The sequence below is a fragment of the Lepus europaeus genome, chromosome 7 (genome assembly GCF_033115175.1).
Source record: "Lepus europaeus isolate LE1 chromosome 7, mLepTim1.pri, whole genome shotgun sequence".
Taxonomy (NCBI): Eukaryota; Metazoa; Chordata; class Mammalia; order Lagomorpha; family Leporidae; genus Lepus; species Lepus europaeus.
In genome coordinates, this window is record NC_084833.1 from 19,761,206 (window position 1) to 19,787,163 (window position 25,958).

Below are 25,958 nucleotides of genomic sequence, written 5' to 3' on the forward strand. Positions count from 1 at the left end.
CCAGCCCAGAGTCCCTCCCGAGCTATGGGGAGCTGAGTTCATGGGCTCTACCCCATCTGCAGCGGCCATGCTGAGTACCCAGCACAGCGTGTCCACAGGTTTTTATGCCCATCAAAGGTGATCAGCCTTTGCCAAGCAGTGGTCCCCTGGGCTGGATCCCAAGGATCCCATCAACGCAACCCATCTTCCAGGAGGCAGAAAGATGAGAAAACCATGGGTGAGAAGCCCCTGAGCCTCTAGGGAGCCCTTGGGCAGAGAAAGGAGCCTGTACCACCTGTAGTGGTGGGTTACCCCTGCGGCTTCCTGGTGACGCCCGTCTCAAGGCGAGGCAGCCTACAGGATGCCAGCGACAGCACAGCCCTGGTGAAACCAGCAGAAGCCATGAGCACCCAGTCCTGGAGGCAAGACCGTCTGGAGCTCAGGTTTCTCCAAGGGGACGGCTCAGCAGGTGCCCCCTGCCATCTCAGGCTGCTGCCAGCAGCCCCCAGCTCTCCGGAGCAGATGCAGTTAGCCCACAGGACTCTCCCCTTCTAGCAGAAGATCTGAGCTCCTTCTGGCTGTGACCTTGACAGGGAACAACAGGGCCCTGACTAGGTGCTCACGCAGACACGATTCTTTCCTCCCGGCTTTTACAGGAGTGGCCTGAGGACACCCCCTTGGGATAGGGGTTCCCATGTAGTGGGTGAGGAGGAGAAGGTGTTAAGGCAACTGTTGGCAAGAAGAAAGGATCCCAACCTACTGTCTGCCCCACCTTGCCAGCCATCGCTGCCCTTGACCTATCTTGGTCTCGGTGATGTTGCACAAAAACTCCTCCAAGCCAGGGAGGGAAGAGGAAGTCCCAGGCGGGAGTGGGGCAAGATGGGACCTTGTGCTTTGGAACAGCATCCCCACCTGACCCCAGGGAGGCGCTGGCCCAGGTGGGAGGAGCAGGTGCAGGGAGACGTCAGCTACAGCGGGAGCAGGGGACGAGGCTGGGAACATCACAGCACCACAAAGGCGACTGTGGATCTTTCCTTCCCAGGTCATGCCAACTCTCCTGGCTCAGAGGAGGGTGCGGACGCAAGTGGGAGACCGGGGTGGGGACGGAGAGGGTGGCTGTCGCCAGGCAGGGGTGCATTGATCTATTGAGGAAGGCAGCATATGAAGCCTGGCAGTGGGACAGTTGAAGGAACCCAGTATTTTGTTTTGTGTGTGTGTGTTTTTTAAACATGCTACATCACTGTTGAAAATAAACAAAAACATTTCAAAAATAATATATAATATATATAATATATTTATATAATGAAAAGCTACTGGCTAGCAGCAATGATTCTAAAGTTATCTTAGCACCAAGACCATGGGGGGTGAGGGGGACGGGATCTGTGGGGTTCAGTGTTGATGACGTTTCTGATGGTGGCACGGGGCCCCGGACACGAGACACACCAAGAAGCCACCACAGTTCTGGGATGTCTGGGCCAAGCAGGTGGAGGGCTCTGGGACCTCGCCACCCTCTGCCAGGGACCCCGGGGGGCAGAAACCGAGAGCTTCCTCTCCGGCTCGGATACGCCCTGCATCCGTGTCCGAGGTCCGATCTCTGCATATCAGATACGCACGAATCAGATGTAGAGACGTGAACAGACGTTCGCCAACTGCTCACGCACAGGTTTGCAAAGCTCCCTTGAGAGGTATACCGGTAGTTCAATGGATGAAAGAGTACTGAGTGGACTCCTCTAGCTTAAACCGCTGCTTGCCCCAGGGAGTGGGCAAGTGGCTGTTTCTAAAGCTTATATCACGGGTGTGTGTGTGTGTGTGTGCATGTGCGTGTGTTGTGTGTGTGTAGGCTCAGAGTCCTGACCTACTTTTTTTTTTTTTCCTTTTCCTTAGGACATTTCTACCCTGTTCCAGAACAAAAAAAAGCACAGTTCCCAGGCATAGACACGCCCTGCTTTCCCACGCCTTCCCACCAGGCTCTGGCACCAGACAGGAGCTCCGTCTGTTGCCCACCTGCGTGGGCGTCTCCTGTCACTGAACTATTTTTGCAGGCGTCTCTGGGTCACTGAAGGAAAAAAGAAAACCCCGCCTCCCCCCTTCCCCAACACATTGTATGACCGTAAAGACAGAGAATAAGCAGTTGATGTAAAGTGAATGGATACTTGTCCTTGGACTTGCTTTTAGCCAAGAATCGATGCCCTTTTGGGGACTGGACTTCTTGGCTCTTGGTATTCACCACCCCCTTCACCCCCCAACCCTGGGTCTGAATGGAATTCACTTGTTTTACCTGCACCATGAAAAACCAGGAATGCACAGAGCTCGCCCCCCCTCCCCCCTGCCACCCCTGATGGAAGGAGGTTTTGCCTTCCATGTAACAGGTCATACCTCCTCTACGCAGGGGGCCGGAAGGCAGAAGGGACAACCCAGGGCGGGGACAGGTGACAGAGGGAGGAAGAGAGTGGGAGCCACTGTGTGACCCCCACTTTTGTTTAGAGGACATTGTAGGAAGCTTCATTGGGAACTGAATTAAAAAAAAAAAAGCAAAAAATAAAAAATAAATTGAAGTTGAGGTGGGGGGGGGGGAGAGAAACATCAGCATCCCACCCAAACCCCTCCGTCCCACCCCCACCTTGTGGCAATCAGAGAACCAACAGAAGTTCGGCGAGGAACGCAGAGACATCCCTCCCTCTCGTCAAACAGAACGGAAAAAGAGACGGGCGAGACCATCCTGACCCCGAGGACACGACCGGAAGGCGGAAGGTATGACCCAGAGGCGACCACAGCGCCCCTGCGTGGCTGGGCGGGAACACGGGTGGCCCCAGTGCATGCTCCTGGAAGGGAAAAATGAGTTACCACGTATGTTGCAGCTGCCAAATGTTGTAGACATTTAGAGTCCGTGTGTGTCCGCCACTGTTGCTTTCTGAAAGCTCCCGGGAGCTTCGGTGCACGCGTCACCTTGGTTCTTAAAAAATTTTTTCAGTGTGGGTTTATAGATATTTATATATAATATAATATAATATATATTTATATAATATATCAAAGCTTAGGAGTATAGATTAAAAAAATATTCACCAGCTTAGTGAGCTCTGCGGCGCCGGCCCCCTTACATGTCCGGGTAGAAGTCGGCCGCGTGGTCCAGGGTCTGCAGCACCGGCTTCTGTTCTAGGGCCGACATGCGGCTGAGGACCTCGGCCGACAGCGCGTAGCTGTTGCCGGACTTCTCCTCGAACCAGCTGTCCAGGGCCCGCTTGGCGTCGAAGCTGGCGATGGGCGGCCCGTTCACGGCGATGGTCAGCAGGTCGCTGAGCTGCTCCAGGGTGAGGCGGGAGCGGTGGTTCTTGCGCACGCGCTGGAGGGCGGTGCGGCCCTTCTCACAGCAAGCCGTGGACGTGGGCAGGACCTTCAGGACCTGGATGATCTTGTTCAAGAGCGGAAACCTCTGCTTGTACTTGCAGATGTGGTTGATGAGGTCTTTGAAGCCGTTCTTGGCGTAGTAGTCGGCCTTGAGCTCCCGCCACTCCACGAGCAGGGTGCCCCGGGGGTCCAGCCCTTCCCTGCAGAGGTCTCGCGAGAAGGCTGGGATGGCCTCCAGGTGATCGAAGATCTGCACCATGTCCTCCTTGCCGTAGCTCACCAGCTCCTCGCTGCTGCGCGGCCAGGTGGCCAGGTCGAACACCTGGCAAGCCTTGACGAAGACACGGCTGCGGGAGTCGAACCTCTGGGCCAGGATGACCTGGGTCTTCTGGCAGATCTTCTCCCTGATGGACTGGAACTTGGCCTCGGCCACCCTGAGGTTCTTGACGGCGATGCCGTTGAAGCTCTCGCGGAAGTTCTCCTCGAACTCCTGCAGGTACTCGCCGGGGGAGTCGGCCAGCCGGCTGATCTCCTGGATGGCCTCCTCCATCCTGTCGTCCACCTGCGACACCAGCAGGTACTCGCCCTGGAAGACGTAGGCCAGGCGCGAGAGCACGGCGATCACGTCCAGCAGGAAGTAGATGAGCTTGATGGACTGGTAGTCCATGAGGAACTGCAGCAGGGCCAGGGCGATGGCCGAGGCGTCCGCCCGCTGGGTCTGGCTGCTGATGTCTTTCAGGTGCGCCACCACCTCCAGGTAGTCCTTGATGAGTGCGTTGAGGACGTTCTGCTCGCCGATGATCCACCGCACGGCCCGGATGTCACCCAGGAACTCGGTCTCCTCGCACAGCGTGGCGGCCGTGGCGCGCAGCTCGCCCAGGAGGCGGGGCGAGTAGCGGTAGAAGCTCAACAGCTGCTTCAGGTTGCTTTCCAACTCCTCGAGGCAGGGCAGCTCCTTCCCGCTGATGGCGTCCAGAATCTCTAGGTGCGGCCGGTGCACCATGAAGGGCAGGCAGAGCAGCCAGGGCAGCGTCTTGCGGATGGTCATGAACATGCTGGCGCGCAGGCTGGCTGTGATGTTGGCCCCGTCCACGCCCAGACCCACGGTCGGCTTCTCGTCGTGCAGCCGGATGCCCAGGCCGGCCAAGGCCCGGTCGAGGGCCTGGAGGTAGCTCTCCGTGCCGGAGAAGGCCAGCTCCTGCAGGGACAGGAACTCCGTGGCCGGGGGCCCGTCGCTGCTGGTGTACTGCACGTACACAGCCACCGTGTCGGCCAGCAGGTCGTCGCTCTGCCCGTCCAGGATAATGCTGAGGCACGGCGACTGGCGGATGCGCTCCACCAGGTCCTCCCGCAGCGCGCGGGCGATGTGGTGGACCAGGATCTGACAGTCGCCCTCGTTCATGTACTGGTCCACCACTTTGAGCTCGCACTTGCGCAGTAGCTCGGCCAGCGGCCGGAAGTCCAGGTAGGGCCGGCCCTCGAGCGCCAGGTGGTAGGCGGTGTTGAAGAGCAGGGTCATGTTGCGGCACATCTCCTCCGTCTTCTCGGGGTGCATGCGCAGCTTGTAGAGCTGCAGGCACTTCTTGTGCAGGTTGCTCTGGCTGTGCAGTTTGATGGTGTGGATCTTGAACTGCTTGGAGCCGATGATGAAGGCCGAGGTGCGCGAGGACTGCACGGTGTACTGGCGGCACACGTGGCACCACATCTCATTCAGGGTCGGCGAGTACCGCAGGAACCAGAACTTCTTCAGCCACTCCTGCTTGAAGCGCCGGATCCTGCGCCCCGTGGCCGACGACAGCTTGGAGGGCTCGTCGGCCGCAGCCGCCATGTCGTTGGAGACGGATTCGTCAGCCGAATCGACCTCCTGGTCGTCGTCTTCCAGGGCGGCGGGGCCGCAGATGGCGCCCTCTGAGGCTGGAACACAAACGGGAGAGACACGTTTACACCCGGCGGCAGGAATGCCGATGCCTTTTCCATAAACGACCGGGAATGGCTGCCAGGAAGACAGGCGCGCGCCCACCGGAACCCAAAGTCCGGCTGAAACCTACGACGGATCGACTCCCAGACCGGAAGTTAGGGGTAAGCCCCGTGTTACTCCCCGTGCGAGTCTGATTACCCACCGGGTAATCTTCTGTCCCCACCACCACGCCCCAAGTGCTGCCCTCCCCCCCTCCCCCCCGTCCACTCGTGGGGACGGTCCACGGCCACGGGCAGCACCAGCTAGGCGAGCAGGGAGGAAAAGCACCTGCAGGTTTGCTGGTTGTACCCCCGGTTGTACCCCCAGGGCTCGGCACTTGCCTGCCTACTGCTAATGGAAATGTGGCCCCCAGCGATTTCAGGAGCAGGCCACAGGTGACCTCGGAGGCTGGCTTTGAGTGGCTGAGACACCTCGCTGTGACCTAAGGGAGGCGGGAGGCCGAGGAAGGGCCGTGGAACTGGGCTGTGGGCGGACAGGTGGGCTGGCGCTGCCGTCGACTAAGATCCAGGCGACCAGCGGCAAGGCGCAAAGCATGCAACCAGGATCCCCACCCCCCCAGCGCCTCTCTCCATCCTTCTAAAACTCCAGGCAGGGGAACCAAGGACCACGTGGGGGCAGCTCAGAGATTCAGAAAGACAAGAACAAAACTGTGTTCCTGGACTGAGTCTGGGCGGCTGCAAGATCTTCCCCCCCCCCAGGAAGCCGGCTTGGGACTTGGGGAGTAGGGGTGGGGACAGGGACTGCCTGGAGGTGCTGGGCTTTGGGGCAGGACGGCAGGAGGGCCAGAGCGAGGCAATGGGTCAAGAACACAGCACACACCCCTCCTGTGGCGCAACTTCTTTATTGACAAGGAGGGTACAAGGGCAACAGGTGAGGCATCCCCTTGGGGCCAGCTGAGGACGGGGACCGCCACCCACAGGGGTCACCCCTCCTGGAGGCCCTCCTTGGGTTCCCCTGAAAGGTGGTCCCAGCAGAGGGCGTGCCGGGCCCCCCTCCGCAGGGCCTGCCACGAGCTCGCCCCTCCTCCACGCCAACTTACCTGCAGGGTCTGAGAACTCGGGGAGCTCCAGGCCCTGGGGCGGCAGGACAGGGGGCTCGGGGAGCTTTCCAGACTTAAGCAAGTCCAGTTCCGCCTGCAGTTCCCGGACCTTCTTCTTCAAGCGGATACAGTTAGGGCAAAAGGACGTGGTGGGGAGCTCGTGGGGGTCAGACGCGAGCGAGGCCTCGGCGGGACTGTCGGCCTTGAATGACGTAGGCTCCTCTTCTTCGTCTTCCAAGGGGCCTGGCTCCTTGGGACCCCCCGTGGGGGCCTTCCAGTCCCCTTCCCCCTGGGTCCGGCTGCCGCTCGGCACGCCGTGCGTCACGGCCGCTGCGCACGGGCTGTAGGCGCCGTCCTGGTACTTGGGGACTTTCCTGATAACCAGCGAGGTGCTCAGGGCCAGCTGGCGGGCTTCGCCCTTTGTGGATTCCAGCGAGGCCTCCAGCACGTCCTTAAAAATGAGGTCAATCTTCTTCTTTTTGGCCTGGGGGTGCGCGTCCCCCTCGTCCAAACCCCGCTTGTAGGGACTTTTGCCCTGTCTCAACACGGGGAGCTGAATGGGGCCCCGCAGGTCTTCTGTGCTATCCAGAGCCTGCTCAGACTTCTCCCTCTGCAACCTCTTCTCTCCTAGGAAGGAAAACCAGGGTGTAAGGAAGGGGGAAAACCCCGGGGGCGGAGAAACCCACAGAGAACCACGAAGGCCTGCGGAGGACGGCCCTGGGGGGTCTGGCCTCGGGACAGGGGCTGCAGAAAGGGAGCCGCGGACCACGCCTGGAGTCACGGGGCCCGAGGGTGGAGTTCTCAGTGCAGTCGCAAGGAAGTTCCACGTCTACAAGGTCTACGCCGAGAGACCGCCATGGGCGAGGGCAATGGGCTTGCCACCCTCTGGCCCTGGAAGGTGACGGCACCCGGTCTAACCAGTGGGCGGGACCATACCTCTGGGCCGAGCCAGCGCTGACACCCCTGACCTCTGAGCTCCCCCTCCAGCCCCAGCTATCAGGAGACCTCTGCTTGGACTTGGCAAAAGGTACGCACGAGACAGCGCGAGCCCCACTCCTTCCTCCTCGGCTGTTCAGGGCACAGCTCACTTCCGGCAAAGTCCGCTCTTCGGCAGCTCTCCTGTCTAACCCGCCCACCCTCGGGACACTGGAACATGGGCGAGAGCGCACCTGGGATTTGAGGGTTCTCACTGACCACCGAGGTCCCCCCACAAAAAAAAAAAAAAAAAAGGAAGCGGGGGATGGCTCCACCTGCTGCCGCCTCTGAAGAGATAAAGGACAAGGTTGTCACAATGACCCAAGGTGATCTGAAATACAGCTGTGTGTCCTTACCTGATACTTTTCTATTTCTTTCTATCGTGTGAATGGATTCAGTTCATTCTTGAGTTTGTTTGCATGACTTCCAGAGAATCTGGTGAGCTCCCTCAACCCAGACTGCTCCAGCCCGATTCTTAGAAGTCACCCCTAAGGTTTCCCAATGTGCTGTAGAAGTGCTGGCCCTCTACAGGAGAGAGGCTCACGAGGCCGGGGAACCCTTCAGCCCTCGGAGGGCCTGACGGTAGCCCGTGGGACTCAGGCACCTCGGGGCCGCCTGGCTCAGGGTGACGTGCCGCTGAGCGTGTTTGAATGAGGCTTCTGAAAGCTGCATTTCCCAGAAGCCTTTGCGCAAAGGCCAAGGGCCCTCACGAGTGGACATTCCGTGCATGGCTTCCCACGGTCGGCATGGGGCACTGAGGCCTGCGTGCCCCAGGCTCGACCCCCAGTTCCCTACAGGTAACAGCGCCTACAGGCAGCAGCCAGGCTGCCCCCTCTCCCTCCTCACAGAGTGCCTGCCTGCCGAGGCTTCTGGAATTCTAGCTGTTCTCCCGGCCCGCAGCTCTGTAACGCCCCGAGGCCAGGGAGGGGGCATACGGCACCTTTTCAACAAGGCGCTGTGTCTGTGGGACAGATCAGATGTAGAACCTGTAGAATCTGTCCGTTCAGGATCTCTGAACATCAGCACCATCCTTTCTCTTCCTCCAGGACCAAGGGGGCAGCAAACAGCTGGGGCTGCAGAGAGGCCAAGGCTACGCGTGGCCAGGGAGGCCCTGCGTCTCCGGAAACAAAGTCGTTCCAATTTCCTAGGATGAACAGGAGACCTTTCTGTCCTTGAGGCTTCTGGGAAAATCTGAGAGCTGCAAATGGCCTTTAAGCAGTAGGAATTTGATTCCGGAGCCTCTTTGAAATACGAGGAGAAAAAAACACAACAGCTTCAGGGAAATCAGCGGCTCAGCGCAGATCAGACGGCATAAAAGTATTTGAGTGGAAGCATCGATACACCAAGGAATAATCTAGACTCTGTAGGAAGCAGGTCCCGGCTCCAGCCAATGTCCTTCCTGACTAAGGACGAATCACCCAGGCCCTGCCTCTCACTGGGGCACCAGTCTCCAAAATCCAACATGCCTCCTCCCATGTGAGACCTAAGCGATGGGGCGGAGAGGGTCTCCTTCCAGTCCATCTACAGGGCCAGCGCCACAGGTGACCAGAGGGTGCTAACGCCACAGGCCACAGAGACACACAGCCAAACGCCCCCGTGCTCCACGGCTGCTCCCAAGGGCTTCACAGCCAAGGCCACCCACACCTCTGCCACTGGCTTCCCACTTCCTCCCTGTCTCGCGTTGCTCAGCCTGGCCAGGAACAACACCCTCTCCTCCAGCGTCTTCCCACGACCTGATAAGCGGAGCCAACTCCTCTGAACCTGGCCGAGAGCTCACGGCCTTCCCTGAGCTGGGCCCTGGGGCCCCTGAGGACGAGGCAGCTTGGGGTGCTCTGGAGAAGATGTTGAAGGGTGGGCACATCACACAACCACAAGAATTCACCCAGGGCCGAAAGCTGTGTCTCCAGCTAGGACTTCTCTTGATGTCCTTCTTGGCAGGCGGAGGGTTCTTTGGGAGAGTCTCGATTCTCTTCGTTCACTTCGGCTTTGATCCGGGCAACAAAGATTCACCAAGCACCTGCTGTGCCGCCAATGCCTCCCGAGGTGAAGCAGAAGCCACGGGATCTCCTCCTGGAAGCCCACTCCTTCCCATGTGCGAGCAGCGTGGGCCCCACCCGGTTCCGGAGAGGGTGAGCCAGGGGTCCGTCTTCTGGGCCCACCCGCTCTCCGGATACCTTCTACCAAGCTAGCACACTCGATGTCCACACCTGGCTTTGTTCTGTTTTGGGGCCAAAGATAAAGAGTGTGGAAAGGGGTCACTCCCCACTCGGCTTTCTCTCGTCCCCACTCCTGTCCCAGACGGAGCTCGATTTCCGGGCAAGAACACAAGATGGTGAGGCTTTGGGCACAGCCTGCGTGCCTGAGAGCAGGTGCACTTTGGGGATGTGGATGTGTGCATGGCCTTCGTCCGATGACCGACGAGGAAAGATCTGGACTCACGGGTTCACCCCAGCCAGGCTGACAATGGGATCCAGAAGCGAGGGCTTGGGGCTGGCCCCAGCTACTGCAAGTCGTTTGTTAAATGACTCACTTAAATGGAAACTTCTATCGCCTTCCAGCCTTCCTCTTCCCACAGAGCCTGACCTGTCACCTCCTGTCACAGGGCCAGGACCGGTTTTGTCTGGAGGCCATAAAACTCTGTGGGTTACAACTTAGGGGCTGCAGGGTGGGGGGACGCCTGGGCCGTATGAGGCCGCCAACCACTGGGCCTGGCCCTGCCAAGGTGCCTGCAGGCAGGATGGGGAATCCAGTCCATCTATAGTGGGTTCATTTGGGAGGTGAACATTTAGAACGGTCCGCACGTGATGTTATAAATACCCAAACGGTCCCGTTGGCAGAACAGAGGGTCCCCACCCCGACAGGCCCCAAGAGACGTGGGCTAGGAACGCAGCCGTGCCCTCCCAGCCACGTGACCCTGGCTGCGTCACTGGGCTCCTCTGCCGCTCGGTCTGTGTGTTTGTAGCGTGGGGTTAATGGCTCAGATGACAGCCGACGGCTCACCCTGGCCAAGGCCGGCACTGCTCTGACCGTGGGCTGTCTGGCCTCACAGCCCACTTACGGGGTCCGTGCCACTGCCATGCTGGTATCACGGGGACGGGGGGGCGGGGAGGGACTTGCTGTAAATGTTCCCCAGCAGCGTGCGACGTTTTTATCCATCCCAGTCAAGGAAGCCACTAGCGAAGCTCCTCTGCTTGGCTCCGGGGACTTGGCTCTCCCTGACACTCTGCGCTGTGGGTATGTGTCTCAGGCCATTTCTTGGGGAGGGGGACCCCACTAGGGTGGCCACGCAGACTGGGCCAGCAGCTCCCGCAAGATGCTCTGGGTGTTCCGGGCACCGTCTGGCCCGCTGGTGGGCAGAGGCGGCCCCCGGGGGTGGTCCTTTCCCCGGAGCGCACTCACCTCTGGCCAGGTTCCGGTGGATGGTCTCCTGGGACATGCTGTGCAGCCGCTTCATGTAGTCGCCGCTGTACCAGACCCGCAGCCGCTCCCCAGCCCGGATGTCCCGGCACGCCCGGAAGTAGATGTGCTCGTTGTGCTGGAAGGCCAGAAGGTTCTGCTCCTGCTCCTCCCGAGAGATGACCACGTACCTGGGGGCAAGGGGTGACAGGTGAGCACGCATGGGCCACTCCCGCCGGGGCCAGGCCCAGCGCTGGGTGGGCGTCCTCCACCCGCACACGGGGCAGTCTAGGGAGCAGCCACCCCGCCCAGGGCAGGAGCACCAGCTCCAGCCAGCGTCCCTGCCAGAGCTCTGCAGGCCTCCTGGGGCGCAGGGCTGGGGTCCTTGGCCTGTTTCCGCATTTTGCAAAGCCCAGCAGAAACAGAGCACGCGACAAGAGAGCCCACGAGATCAATGGATTCGTGTCAAAGTTCCGAGCCTTTAGGAGCAGAGGCTCCGATGGGGACAGAGGAAGAAGATGAACGAGAGACAGGGAAAGTTGCCAACCACGGGCTCATCGAACTGAATGACCTGAGCTAAGGAAAGGAGGCTGAGTGTCTTGTTCAAGGTCACACAGCCAGGAAACAGGAGCTGGAGCCTGGTGGCCCCGTGCGCCTCCCACAGTAACTCACAGCTCTTAGATGGGCAGAGAGAGTAACAACCCAGCGAAGCCCGGATAACCCTTAAAGTGCGGGCAGCTCCCCCCGGAATCCAAGATCGTCATCCACTCTCCCTAATATCCGACCTGACCCCCTGGCGGGGAGGGGGGACAGGTGCGCATGCTCTGACACCTGAGAAGTGGAGGTGCACCTAGAATAAAGGGGGAGGCAATGATTTGGAGACCTATGGTCTGGGCTATGCAAGCAACTGGGCTACTTGTAGTCAAAAAGCTCAGCTTCTTTGATCTGTGCTCTGATTTGTCTCAGCTGGAGGGGTAGCTCACAGGACTGCAGACCACACTGTCCAGGGGAGACGCTAATTCACGTTCAACTGCACAACAAACGGAACGTATTCGGCATCAATGATGAGCAAAGACAGCAAGCAGCACCCTGTCCCCCAGTGCGTATTTTATTTTTAAAAAACCAGTAGTATCTGGACTAGTCAAGGCGGACCGAAAGGCCCCTTGTAGACAGGCGGTGCCTAAGCAGTTGGCGCCATCCTTTGGGAAATAAGTTGGCCACACAGATCAAGAGCCATAAGTGCACCGGGGATGTACGCCTGGTAGCCCAGGATGCTCTTCTCCCAATTTTCCTTTTCCTTTGCTTTGGAGTTATTCATTTATTTGAAAGGCAGAGTTAGAGAGAGGGAGCGACAGAGAGAGGTCCTCCATCCGCTGGTTCACTCCCCAAATGGTTGCCATGGCCAGAGCCGAGCCAACTGGAAGCCAGGAGCCAGCAGCTTCCTCTGGTCTCCCACATGGGTGCAGAGGCCCAAGAACCTGGGCCATCTTCTGCTGCTTTCCCAGGTCATAGCAGGGAGCTGGATCAGAAGTGGAGCAGCCAGGACTCAAACTGGCACCCATATGGGACGCTGGTACCGCAAGCAGAAGCTTAACGCACTACACCACAGCGCCGGCCTGATCTCCCTGTTTTTAACAGTGCCAAAGGAAAAGCAGCTGAACGTCTCAGACTGGAAAAATAATTTCATATACGACAGAACAGTCACCGCTGGAATGTTACTCATCGGCAGAGAAACACTTTTTACAGTTTATCTAGTTATTTTGATTTCTTTCCAAGGCAGAGCAACAGAATAAGAGATCTTCCACCCACTGACTCCCCCACAGCCCACAACAGCCGCGGCTGGGCCAGGCCAAAGCCAGGAGCCAGGAGCTCCATCCGGGTCCCCCACATGGGTGCAGGGGCACAAGTCCTTGCACCATCACTGGCTGCCTCCTGGGGCGAGCTGGTTCAGGAGCAGAGATAGGGATCAATGCCAGCTCCCCATGTGAAATAGAAATATGGAGATCCCAAGTGGGGGCTTAATGCACCGTGACACATGCCTGCCCCTATAGGAAAATGTTTACCAAAGACGCGTTCATGCCAGGAGGAACAGTGCCGAGACAGACAGAGGGAGAGGAGTGAAAGCTATTTATACCACGCTTTCCCTAATGCTTTCAAAACAAGCCTTGTTCCTACCTGGAGAAAATAACACCAATGTTTTAACGGTGATTTCCCGTGACAGGTGGATCGTGTTTGCAATTTCCTGCACCTTCCAAGTTTCCCCTCCCGGTAAGGAAGTATCATTCTTCCTCCCCTCACCCTCCCACACACGTACACAAAGAAAAGAAGTCCACAAACGCCAGGCCCAGGAGGAGGCGCGAGTGGCGGTGGCCAGGAGCACCGAGCATCTTCAATCATTGGAGACGTCCCGGGCACAGCGCCTGCCGCCTCCCGTCCATCCCACCCTTCCCATCTGGGCAGTCCCCTGCGGAGCCTGCTCTGCCCAGCCCTGCCACAGGCTGAGCCGCCCACGCAGGGAGCTCCTGGAGTCCAGGGGTGACCCCACTGTGACAAGCGGAGGGAGGGCAGAGCCCCAGCATGGGGCGAGAACGAGGCCGAGCAGGGAGCAAACGGGAGCTCTGGCCACTTCGCTCTTTCGAGAGAAGCCAGCCCCACCCTGAGGGTGTGATACTTGTTCAGATCCCCAGAACTTGCATCTGCGCCAGGGTTTCACCCCTACAGATCCGTGTCTCCATCGGCATCTGATCAAGGATTTGGTCTCCCTGAGCGGTGAGGACGATAAGGCGATTCCCACATTCCCCGAGGTGACTTTGTCAGCAAAAATAAGCAAACAAACAAACAAAAAAACCCTGAGGATCTCAGGCCGAGAGAAGCCGATCCAAATTCCTACCACGCAACCCCAACTCTCCAACCACAGTCTGCCTTGTCCCCACACCTGAATGTGCCATTTCCAGTCCCCACGGGAGTGGGAGTCCGGGGTTTGACAACCGGGAAAAATCACCCTAGCGGCGACAGCACAGACGGAACCGAGGCAGTCTTGGCTTCCCTGCTGCCAGAAACAGGAGACAAACCATCCATCGTCCTCTCCCAAGAATCAGCCACACAGAACACGACGAATGCCACCTTCCCCTCCTCTCAGTCTCCAAGCCACCGCCCATCCAGCTCTCCACGCGAGCAGTGCGTCTGCCCAGCTCTCAAACTACTACAATCAGGGGTTTCTTGGCTCCAAAGAGCGACTTGGGGAGCAAACCACTAACGGGTCAGAAAGATCCCAGCGGACTCCCTTTCCGTCGCCTGGTGCTCTCCTCCCGGAGGGGGATCGGTCTTTTGCAAAGAGACCTCCACAGCTCTGCACAGACCACAAAGCATTTTCAGAAGCCAAGTAGAACCTGTGCAGCAACGGGCAGTGCTCAGCCGCCCGGAACGCGTGCGGCCGCTCCCCTGACAATGGACCCTGCTGCTAGGCAGGGGCTGAAATGCCAACTGGAGCCAGCCACCTGCACCCCGATGCCACGCCTGCTGCCTGTCGCCTCCTCTGCAGTGACTGACCCAGTGGCTTGACCCAGTCCCCGAATCCTTCTGCCCCGCCCCCATCCATGGCCACCCCTGCAGGAAGATCTACACCTGTCCCACTACATGGCTGAGGCACCCAGGAGCCCCCCCTCAAACGGAAGAGCGAGACAGCTGTCCGCTCACTGTGGTTGAGCACCCGGGTGCCAGGCTGCGGGAGTTACCGGGCCACCACCTCCCTGGGGAGAGGACACTGAGCATGTCCCCCGGGACCTGAGAAACAACCGCCTAGTTAATCACCCTTCACATCCGGCCCACAGGGATGGGGGCCTTGGACAGGGGCAACATGGTGAGCTGGCAGCTGAGGTCAGGGCGGGTCCTGGACGCAACCTCCCGTGATGACTATGCAGCCCCGGGTCCCAGAGAACCAGGAAGACATCAGCTCTGAGACCCCACCCACTGGGTCCTATCAAGGGCGCCATATTTGCTAGCTGGGTCCCGAAGTGACTCTCACTTCTCCCAAGGGGCCCCGTTTTTGTTGGGGGGATGGACCAAGGCCAAGCTCCGCCCACGCCTGGCTGATGGAAGGGAGGCAAAAACCAGAAGAGGCTGCGCTAGGGCTCTGGGCTGGGAGGACCTGGGTCGTGCCCCCGCACCGCAGAGCAGTCTCGGGCTTGCCTCCCACCCTCCAGCTTCGCCTCCTCTTCCTGCTCTAACCTGCTGGCTCTACTGCCCCCATGGACGTCCCCGCGGCAGCAGCGGCGGGTCTTTTAGCCTCACTCCTTTTCCTCTGCGTCTGTCTTTCCTGGCTTCTACCCAGGCCCCTTCCGTCCCCAGGACCCAAAGGAGAAGCTGGCCAGGCACCGCTGAGTGCACTGTGGCTGGCCCTGACTTCCATAGCCAAGAACCACAGAGGACAGCCTGCATTCTAAGAGGCCAAACGGGGGACAGAAGCTTCTAGAAGCTTCCGGACAAGACTGGGGGAGCATCTGTCCGTAGGCTGGCAGCAGGCTGCTGCCCAGCTTGGGAGGGCCCCAGAGGAGCAGTTCAGGTTACTTTGAGGACCCTCAGTCCCGGGTGGGTGAGGCCTTGCAGCATCGGGGAGGTGGCCCAGCAACGCTCACGCCTTCAGGTGGTCCCTAAAAGACACCGGGCATGGACAGCCCCCAGAGTTCCCTGCCGGCACAGGCAGCACACTCCCCTCCCCCCAGGCACACACACAGTAGAACACACTCGGTGGCGTCTTACTCGTGATATGCAGAGGGGGTGCCCTACAAGTGGCCGGTGTCACCCACGCATGCCCGCATGCCGTGTCTCCTGCCTCGGCCCTCTTTATGGGGCCTGATGCAGGTGCCTGTGAGCTTACGGAAGCCGGGATGTACCAGAGGCACCTGAGCCCCGGGTGCCACTCGCCTCTCCCTGCTGTCTAACCCCAGCTTCGGGCCCTCCAGGCTTTCACGGGCAGCGAAGAGAGAGAAGACACACCAAAGAAAGATCCTGGAGCCTGGGTGTGTTCCAAGTGTGAGACTGATTTGTTTTTATTGCCATCTTAACAAAAATGCTTCGGAAGGCAATCTGGGGTTCCAGCATCGGAGGGCGGGGCAACTCCAGGCAAGAACCCAGCCCTCGGACTGTTCGGACAGGACAGTGTTCAGACTGGGGGAGCAGGAACCCCCAAAGAAGCAGAGAACGGGGAGATGGAGCCAGGAGCACAGGGGTGGCACGGAGGCCTTCCGTGTTCCCTACAGGGTGCAAAGCTGGGCCTGGGGTCAGGAGCAGCCTTGCAGGCACCCGGCACAGAGGTCCTCCCAGCCCTGGCTATGGCTGCAGAGGGCTGGATGGGAGGAGGCGGAGGAGGGGGCGGTCCTCCACCTAGGGATCGAAGAGGAGGCAGCTGCTGAGCTGCACCAGGGCAGAGCTACAAGCTTGCACCGGCTGCTGCTACCTCCCTTCCTGAGGCTAAAAGCCCAGCTCTCCCCCGCCCAGCTCTCCCCCGCCCAGCTCTTCCCCGCCCAGCTCCCAAAATGAAACCTGAAGCTCCAGGCGTGTGTCGCCAGCAGGCACGGTTGCAGCCCAAGCAAGCAGAGGCAAGGCATGCTGGAACCAGGGACGGCACGCGAGCCCTACTGGGCTCTGGGTTCTTTCGGAAGCCCGAGAGGCTGCTTCTCCCCAGTCACTGGCCCTGAGCCTTAGGGCCAGCGCGGGATGCCAGCCGCACCTGCCAAGGGCTGCTATGACCCGACACAGCTGAGGCCGAGGCCAGGCAAGCAGCAAGACCCCTGCCTCCCACTACTCTGTATCTGGCCTCTGACCAGGGAGCTGGCACATCGCCCCTGAGCCGGCCCTGTGGCTAACTGGCTGCGGTCATGTCATCTATGGAACGCGGTCACACCTGACCCGGCTGCCTCTCTGGAGGTCCTAGACATCAGTCCACTCAGATCACGGATCCACAAACGCAGGGAGGAGCCTCATCCGTCTCCCCACTCCCCCAAAGGCAAGCACAGCAGCGGAGCGCACGCGCACGAGGAGGGCAAGCAGGGGGCCAAGGCGGGGAGGGAAGCCCCCTCCTGCAAAGGCTGAGCTTGCCCTCTCCTCCACGCCTCCCCCCTGCAAACAGCAGAGAGAACGCAAGGGGCCTGGGCGGGGCCAGCGCGGGAGGCGGGGTGCCATCGCCTCCCCACAAGACTCCATCGGGATGCGGCCGCCTCCGCTCCCCATGGCGCACAGCCGGCTCCCTGGGGCACAGACCAAGGGAGGCTGAACCTCCAGGCCAAGCAAGCATCAAGCAGGTAGCTTTTCTCGCGTCGGGAGCCCCCTGTGCCAAAGGAGAGGAGGCGCCGGGAGCCCAGGGCAGCCGACTGCGCCCTCCGAGGGCCGGCGGGGTCCCCGGTGTCCTCCTAGGGCTGCCGCTGCAGCTCCCAGACGCATCCACCATCCTTGGAGCGCAGACCAGCCGCGTTAGAAATTGTGCTTTCTCTTCCGTGATCGGGTCGTCCGGACCGGGGCTGGTGTCGCAGGAGCTGGCGGGGGCTCCGGTGGGGGCGCTGCCGGGGCCTGGGGGGCGGAGCCTGCAGGGGCTGCCTCGCCCACCGGTGCCCGCTGAGCTGCCTGAACCCCATCCCGGATCTCCGCCAGCGTCTGGCACATCTGCCCAATGCGGCCGCTCAGCTCGGCCATGGCCTGGCCCACGACGTGCAGGCTGTTGGCCATGTCCCGGTGCACGGCCACCAGCTCCTGGCAGAACTGCCGGAACAGCTCGGTCTGCTGCGCGTGGGTGTGCAGGAGCTGCCACTCGAGGCCCGTGGTGGGCGGGCTGGGGTGCGGCCGCGGGGTCCTGCAGGCGGCCTGGGGCGAGGGTCGGGGCAGGGCCTCCGGCTTGGGGCCCACCGGCTCGCACGGGTCGGAGGAGGAGGAGGAACGGAGCAGGGCGGGCCTGGCCAGGTGGGCCTCTTCCTCCAGTGACCGCTGCAGGGGCACGTGAAGCGGCTGCCGCGAGGGCCCGGGCACTTCGTCTTCTTCGTCATCTTGGGAACAGAGACACAAAAGGACCACGGGTTACAAGGGGGATGAAGGGGGCGGCCCTGGGCTCGGATCCGCTCCTGAAAACACCCCCAGCGCCTGACACCTAGCCTATCCTGGCGCCCACCTATGGAGAAATCCCTGTCCCCCAAATCCCGGAGGCGCGCCGGGAGAAGGGTGAGCCTGAATCGCTCCCAGTTCCTCTCCTCTGCACGCTAGTGGGAGACAGCCCCGGCCAGGGACCCACGGACCCCAATGCCGGCGACCACACCACTTCAGCTCCTTCCTACCTACGTCACCTAGCCCGGCTGTGAGGCAGGGAGAACGAGGTAACATGCATAAGGGCGCTTTGCAAAAAAGCTGAAAGGGACAGGGGCGAGGGGGGGGCTCTTCATGGACAGATGTGCTGCACCCCCAGCCCCAGCGCTGAGCTCCAAGTCTGCGGAGGCCAATCCTGACTACTTGGCGCCACCTTGTGGCTTTGCTGGAACCTGCACCCTTAAAATCACCACAAGGGGGCACCAGCAGGCAGGAGACCGCAGGCCAGGGCTGGTGTTGGACTAGGAAGGACAGTGTCTCCCTGTCAGGCACCTGTGCCCCCATTCATGGCAACTGACTCGAGGCTGGACAAAGGGAGGGACCCAGACCCACACAGAAGAGGGCTCAGCCTTCCAAGAGAGGAGCTGATTCCTATGGTAGGAAGACAAACGCTCGCTCAATTCAGAACCCCCTGCAGGGGTGCTCACAGGGGTAACAGGTCTATCCTGCAGGCTGCTTTGTGTCTCATTTGGGCCAGCGCAGGAAGAGCCTGGTGCCTCCTGACCCTGCTCGGCAGGGCAGCGGCTGTCCCCTGGGATCCCGGAACCTGGCATGACCAAGCTTGGAAGGAGTGAGGCCGGGGAGGTGATGCTGCACCTCCTGCACCAAGCCCCCGGCCAGACCTGGGACAGCTGCCCGCCGGCCAGGCAGGCAGGGCTGGCTGGGCTGCGGGGGAAGGCCTTCCTGCCTGGGCCGCCTCTCTTTGCCTTTGGTGATTCAAGGAAAGACTTCAGGGGCTCCTGGGCCCCCTTGTCTTCCTCTAGATTGGATGGAATCTCCCTGGGACTCCCGGAGACAACACCCCCCCTGCTTCACAGGGAGCTGGCAGACCCGGGTTCAAGTTCTGGTTCTGCGTTGACCTTGGGCCCGAATCCCTTCCTGGAGCTTAGCTTCCTGGTCTGGATACCAGGGTCCCCAAGGGCCTTTCCAGTCCTGGAAACCTGGGTCCAGGACTGTCCACCTGTCGGGAGCTCTGGGCCAACAGGAAGTGAGCAGATCCCAAAGGCAAGGGGCCTGGCAGGGTCTCCGTGCACCATGTGCCCCTGGTGGGGTGGCAGGCTTCCCTGGGGCTCCCCTGGAGCCCCTCGGGCCAGCTCCTGGCCTCCAGTGGGGACTGACCCAGGGTGGGTGGGGTGCTGTGCGGCACAGGAGGGCCTGCACTGCTCCCTCTAGTGAGCCCTCCTAGAACTGCAGCCCCAGAGCCGCCCCCCTCCCGCCTCCGGGTCCATCAGAGACAGGGCAGCAGAGAGGAGCAGAGGGAGAAGGGGGCTGGCAAGAACAGGGGTGGGGGTGGGGTGCGGGTCTGGGAACAGGCTCAGGACAGCCAGCAGCAGACGTAGCGGGGAACACAGCAAGGCACAGAAGACGGGAGTGGCAGACGGCAGGCAGGCAGAAAAAGAGCAACCAGGACCAGAGGCAGAGAGAGAACGGGATCCCAAGGCGGCCGGCCTCCTCTCGGCCCCTCCCCCACGCCCGCCACACTCCGGCTGCTCCTGGAACGTGCCAAACGCCTTCCTGATGCGGGCCTCGTACATGCTGTTCTCAGCCGGCCCGGCCTCCCCGCCCCTGCTCCGCGCCCCTCGCGTGCCCCACCCCGCCTGCTTAACTCTGCTCCCCCTCTCCCTCCTAGCCTGGCTGTCCCCTTCCCAGGGGAGCCGCTCCCCGCCCCTCCTCCCCCTGCACAGGGCGGCTGCTGCAGGCGCAGGGCCAAATGCAAAAGGGAAACGGGGCCCCTCGTGCAGGAGCCACGAAGGATGTCCCACTGAGAGCTGAGCGTGAAGCCCCCGCCCTGCTGCTGGCGGACTCCCACGTGGCCAGGAAGTGCCTGGGAACAGGGCCCCAGGCAGGTGGGACACCCACGGCTCTGCTCCCCCCCATCTCCACCCCCACTGGCAGCAGGGGAGGACAGGGGGGCAAGGTGCAGAAGACCGGGGGGGGGGGGGGGGAGGAAGAGGGGGAGGGGAGGTCACGGCCACCATCCCGAGCAGGGAGCCCAATACTCACAGCTTGTGCACGGGCTGTCCGCGACGTCCAGCTCCGCCCTGGCAAAGCCGTGCCCAGCCCGGGCCGTGAGCAGCGCCGACTCGATGGCCCTCTCGTGGGCGGTGAGCACGATGGTGGGGCCACGGCCGCCCGGCCCGGGGCCCGCCAGGGACTGCCGCATGAGCGCCAGCTTGTCCTTGGTCCTCCGCTTCAGGTCATCCCACCTGTGCTTAATGTCCTTGACGGAGCGGGGGACCTGGCTGGCCAAGGTGACCTTCCGGGCTATGCCTTCCCAAATCTTGTCCCTGTCGGCGTGGGACAGCCGCATGGTCTCCCGCCCAAAGAGAACGGCTTCGTGGCGGGTCACCTCGGTGACCAGAACGTCCAGCTCCTCCTTGGAGAACTTGGGCTTCCTCTTGCGCTCGGCCAGGGGCGCCACGTTCCTTGGGTTGAACACCCCACAAAGCACAATTGGGTAAAGGACCGTCAGCGCGCCTGGGCCTTCTCCTTCCTAATGGCCGGCCACCGCAGGCAGGGTGGCCGGAGGAAACGCCCATCCCACGGGCGGGTGGGAGTGTGGACTTCAGTGTCAGCCCCTGCCTTACCTCTCACGGGCCAGGAGCGCGGGCAGCTCCGGCCCATGCCACCTCTCCCACCTCACTCTCCCCACTCGTGATGGGAACGCGGGCACAGCGGGCTCCCGGGGGTGCTTGGGAAGGAGGGAGAGGCATGGTGATGATGGAAGAGAGTTGGAAAGCCCCAGGAGGTGCTCAGGGACCCACAGCATGGAGCCACAGAGCAGCAGGGAGGGCCACGGGAGACATGACACAGGGACCCTGCTGACAAAGGCCGTGGCACGAGACTGGTGCCGCCCCTGACCAGAGCGCCGTCCTGAAAGCTTACTCCCCAGGACACAGGCTCGCCTCCCACAGGGGTGCTGCCAGCAGCTCCTTTTGGGGTATGGCTGTCTTGTAGAATTCGAGGAGTCCACCACTGTCCACGGAGAAGCCAGGAGTGACGACCTTGGCCTCCACTCTGACCGTGCGCAGCCAGGGCCCTGGGCCCATCCCTCGGACCCGGCACCTGCCACGGCTTTGGAACTCCACTTCCCCGCGCTATGGTTCTGTCCGCCCTTTAGCGGTAGGAAGTCCATAAAGCTCACGCCAGACAGCACGCCGGGGCGTGGAGGGAAGTCTAGAGCCTAACTCTGCACTCACTGCCCCCAGAACCAAGCCAGCAGCCAGGGGCCAGCGCCACCACCACGAGCCCGCAGCCCTAGCCTCCTCCCGCCACACCAACCTGGAGCCCGGAAAGGAAAGGCTGGGGCACCCGGCGTGACAAAGCAAGCGTCCTTGGGCAAACCTCGGGGGGCTGTCGGGCGGGTTCACCGCAGGCCCCTCAGTGTCACCAGCGCTGCCGCATGAGGCCGGGGGACTGGAGTGAGAGGGGGCACCTGTGCAGGGCGGGATCCGCGCCCTCACCCTTGGCAGAAAGCAGGCACGCCCACCTGCAGAGTCGAGGCATCGCCAGATGTCGCTGGGGCACACGCGGCCCTTGGTTCCGGGCCACCACACACACGGCAGTGGCTGCACGAAGTCGAGCTGCCCCGAAATCAAAGCTCCCAACGCGAGCTGTACGCGGTGGGGGAGAGGGTGCCCAGGATAAACCGGCTCACCCCTCCCCTCCCCCAACTGCCACCAGCAGTGCGTCTCCATGGCAATGAACCTGCATCCCCTCCCCATCAAGCCTTCATAAGACGACAGCTGCTGGCTCTGGCCACCCAGGCACTGTCCTGGATCGGGACCCAGCTGGGAGCAGGCCTGGAAGAGACCCCAGCCACGCCAGGGCACGCCCACCACGCTCTGCCTGGTTCTCTGTGCCGCAGGTCCCCAGCCTTGTTCTGCCACCTGGAGCAAACCCCAGCTCAGCACAAAGGCACCGTGAGAGCCTGACCACACCAGCCCCCCAGGATCGGCCCAGCCCGGCTGAGTCAGCCGCACTGGGGTACCAGGCAATGGCGGTGTGAGGTCCGGTGAGGAATCCCCTCCTACAGGCCTGGGGGAGAGCCCTGTCCCCGAGGCGGAAGCCCCGAGATGGCCAAGGAGTGTGGGCGGTGCTGGAGAGCCGGACAGCGGGCAGCCTGGAGCAGCACAGGCGAGGTGGCACGGCCGAGGGCAGGCCCCGGGTCCACCTGCTCACAGTGCCCCAGCCCAAACCCTGGCCCTTGAGGAAGGCGCTCGACGAAGTTCCTCCAGGCAGCGGCATGCCTGGGGGGGGGCGGGAAACCCAGGGCCACTTTGGGCGCCCGGCACAGGGTCTGAGGCAAAGCAGGTGCACAGTGCGCGGGGGAGCACCTGTGCGTGCTGAGCCACCCTGGGCCCAGCGCGGGGGGGGGGGGCACCACCCCTGTTGATTGGCACTGCGGACCGCTCCCCCCACAAAGGCGAGGATGAAGCCAAGTGCCCAGAGAAGGGGAAAGCATGGTTCCGTCCCTCAGGGGGTCTCTGGTGGGGCGCACAGGCCAGCAGGGAGCCACCGGGAAGGGCACCTCGCCACGGCTTCCAGCCCCCAACCACTTCTTCCTCACTCAGCAAAGTCCTGCCCAGGAAGTCCCAACCCCCCCCCCCCCGTGTGCACGGGTCACGGAATCGCACAGTCACCAACAGAGGCCTCAGGTCCATGGCGCGCCGCCCTGCCCTGCTGACCCAGATCCACACCTGCAGCCCCTGTCTCTTGGTCCCAGACAGAGGCCACCAAGGAGGCAACACGAAGTCTGCTTCCCAGCCCCACCCGCGCTCGGCACAGGCACAGCACACACACAGGCAGGCTATGTGGCCCCAGGCTCAGCTCAGCCACCAGGGGTGACCCCGGCCCAGGCTCCTGCTCTCTCTCCTGGCTGGTCACTACAGACCCTCCTTCTATTCCAAACACTGGACTGGGGACTGGGGCAGAACCACTCCGGAGAGGCAGCAAGCCCGGCTGGAAACCGAGCTACAGGCTTGGCCAGACGCCTCCTCTTCCACGGGGCTGCTGGGACTGGCTCCTGCGGTGCCCCAGCAGGGGTCTGCCCCAGGAGAAGGTGCCATGCTCCCAGATGGGGGGGCACTCTGCTGCCCCTTCCTGGGGCCTGGGTACGCCACACCCATCACACTTCCCTGGCCACAGCTCTCCTCCAGAGCTGCCCCACGGAAGCCTGCGTGATGGCAAGACCCCCAGAGCCAGACACGCCCCAAACCCTGCAGGTCCTGGAGCCGCCGGGGGCCTCCGCCTCAGGAGGCCTCCCCTCACTGCCTCAGCCTCCTTCCCAGGGGCCAGGCTGGGCCCCCAGGCAATCAGCAGAGAGGACTCACCTCATCCAGTTGGCTTTAGTCTCATCCGAGCCGTCAATGGACTTGTAGCGGCTGTTCTTGTCCACGATCTGTAAGACAGACAGAGTCCAGGATGGGCCTCCCCAGACGGGCGCTCTCCTTCCCGGGGGGCCCTCTTCCCAACCCGGGACCCCATCCGCTGTCTCACTCCCTGCTTCTCTTCGTGAAAACGGCTCTGTTTCACCATCCCTGTTAACCCAGTGTTCAGCTGGGCCCTGGAGTCAGGAGTCGGAGCCAGGAGCACAACCCAGGTATAGTGGTGGTGGGACATGGCGAGGCTGAACACCTGCCCTTTGTGCTCACCTGCCCTTTGTGCTCGCCTTCCCAGTAACTTCGCCTTCCCAGTAACTTCACGGAGGTGTGACTGCCACAACATGTGCAGCTTGATGAGCTCTGACAAGCTAGCTCGGTCGTGCGGTGCCCTGAGGTCGGCAGCTCTCTATCCCACAGGCAGGGGAGCAGCGGGCCAGGCCCTCCCCGGCCTAACCCCGTGGTCATCTTGTGCTCTCTGCACCCTGCCAGGTAATTTCCTCAGGACGCTCTTCCAGTTCGCTAATTCTCTCTTTGACCACGGCCAAACACAAACCTCTCACAAACTTAGGCTCCCAAGCAACCCTGCTTGTGCCGGTCTCAGCCACCCCTCCCCCAGCCTTCTGTTCGAAGCGGCAGAGTCATCTTCTGTCCACGTTGGCCAGGCCAGATCACAATCTGTGGTCCCACATGGAGGGCTGCAGCCCCCTCCCTGGTCCCTGCCTGCCTCTCTGACCGAGCTTGGGCCTCTCTCTGCCCCCATCACTCTCCTGCAGCCAAGACGCCTGAGCTTTAACATTGAACTTGAGCTCCACTGCCTAGAATCTCCTCTCCCTATTCTTAAAGAAAAAGGTATTGACCATGAAATAGTCAAGGTATTCCTGAATGACAGAGCATACGGCAGCCGACATCCCGTGCTCAGTGGCTACAACCCACAGAAGCCAACACCAGTGAGACTGATCCCACATCGCTCTCTCCTTTGGCTTCAGGAAAGTCCCCAGAAGCAGGTGAAGCCCCTCACTGGCCTCTAACTCCTTCTCCTTCCCTTGCTGCTCCAGGGGTGCCCACGGCCCCTCCCAGGAGCACTGTCCATCAAGTGTATAGGACAGCACGTGGGTCTGTATGTGGGCCTGCCCGAGCAGACAGGGCCTTCGCCAACTCATCCCCACTACGCCTCGGATGCCGGGCTCCTGCCTACCTTCGGGGTCGTGGATGTGGTCGGCGCCAGGGAGGACACCACCCACGGCCTGAACCTGCAGGGAGTTCTCCCCTGCTGTTGCCCTGCGCTCTCTCCACATCACCGGTCTTCCTGTAGAACCCTGGCGCCAGCAAGTGTGAATGTGGCTCTTGGGCCCTGCCTACCTGTTGGTCTGCTCACAAACTGTCTCTCCCACTACACTGGGAGCTAAGGAGGCAAAGGGCAGGGCCACTGCGCCCACAAGGGTGGCCCCGTTCCTAACAGTGCGCCACGCGTGGGAGGCCACTGTGGAGCCAATGAACGGATGAATGAGTGATTGGATGAAGAGCTTTTTAAGTAAAGCGTAAGTTAAATGGGGAGCAAGAGCTTCTACCAGGAAAATATATTAGTAAAAAGGAAATGAGTGGTATCACGGGGCTGGCTTGCACTGGTTACTAATAAGGATTACATTTTCAGGGAGTTTCTGAATCAGTTGTTAAACACAGCCATTACTAAAAAGCAAATGATTTAAACGTATTATATCCTTTTAAAAGGTAATACTCAAGGGATCGGCGTTGTGGCAGAGCGGGTAAAGCCTCTGCCTGTGATGCCAGCATCCCTATGGGCGCTGGTTCAAGTCCCGGCTGTTCCACTTCTGATCCAGCTCCCTGCTAATGGCCTGGGAAAGCAGCAGAAGATGGCCCAAGTCCTTGGGCCCCTGTCATGAATGTGGGAGACCTGGAAGAAGCTCCTGGCTCCTGGCTTTGGTGTAGCCCAGTCCTGGCTATTGTGGCCATCTGGGGTGTGAACCAGTATACGGAAGATCTCTGTCTCTGTCTCTCTCTCTTCCTCTCCCTCTCTCAGTAGCTCTTTCAAATAAATAAGTAAATCTTTCTTAAGAAGCTACTACTCTCCACCACTTCACCACCTTTTCCCATCCCCTACGCTTTTGGGACCGCCAGCATAGGCTGTGCCCATGCCTTGTGGTCCTTGCAGCTCCAAAGTCGGTGGTTTCATGAGAGTACCCTGCAATGGGCTGAGGTGGGAGCCTTTGCGACACGGAATTCGGCACGCAGCCCCCGGTGAGCGTCCCCAGCAGGTGGTCAAATACTCGCCGCACAGCGCATGCTCCGGTTGAGGAGCACAGAAAGTCTAGGAGATACATCACAAACGCAACGCTGCTTCCGCCAGGAGAGGGCAGAGTCCTCCCCAGAGTCGCCTAGAACCCTGAACCGCTCCGACACTCACCAGCCTGCAGCATCAGCTTGGCTGGCTCTCTCTCCCCAGGGACAAGCGCCCCCTAGGCTCCTGAAGCCAGCAGGAGGACCACGTGGTGGGGTC

The 25,958-nt window shown here is 61.2% G+C and overlaps 1 protein-coding gene across 4 annotated transcripts in view; it reads right to left on the reverse strand.

Annotated features, from left to right (window-relative positions):
* Positions 1-3,045: 3,045 nt before the first annotated feature.
* Positions 3,046-25,958, reverse strand: part of PRDM11 (PR/SET domain 11) — a 73,604-nt gene continuing 50,691 nt past the window's right edge. For 2 of the 4 annotated variants that reach the window (XM_062196264.1, XM_062196263.1), the window contains exons 5-8: positions 23,393-23,460; positions 10,716-10,903; positions 6,342-6,968; positions 3,046-5,238 (exon numbers count right to left, since the gene is read on the reverse strand). In XM_062196264.1, the coding sequence (XP_062052248.1) occupies positions 3,074-5,238; positions 6,342-6,968; positions 10,716-10,903; positions 23,393-23,460 (3,048 nt within the window). In that variant the 3' untranslated portion in view covers positions 3,046-3,073. Of the gene's footprint in view, positions 5,239-6,341; positions 6,969-10,715; positions 10,904-15,737; positions 17,747-20,063; positions 20,486-23,392; positions 23,461-25,958 lie in introns of those variants that run through there. The other 2 variants (XM_062196265.1, XM_062196266.1) reach the window with 2 other exon arrangements.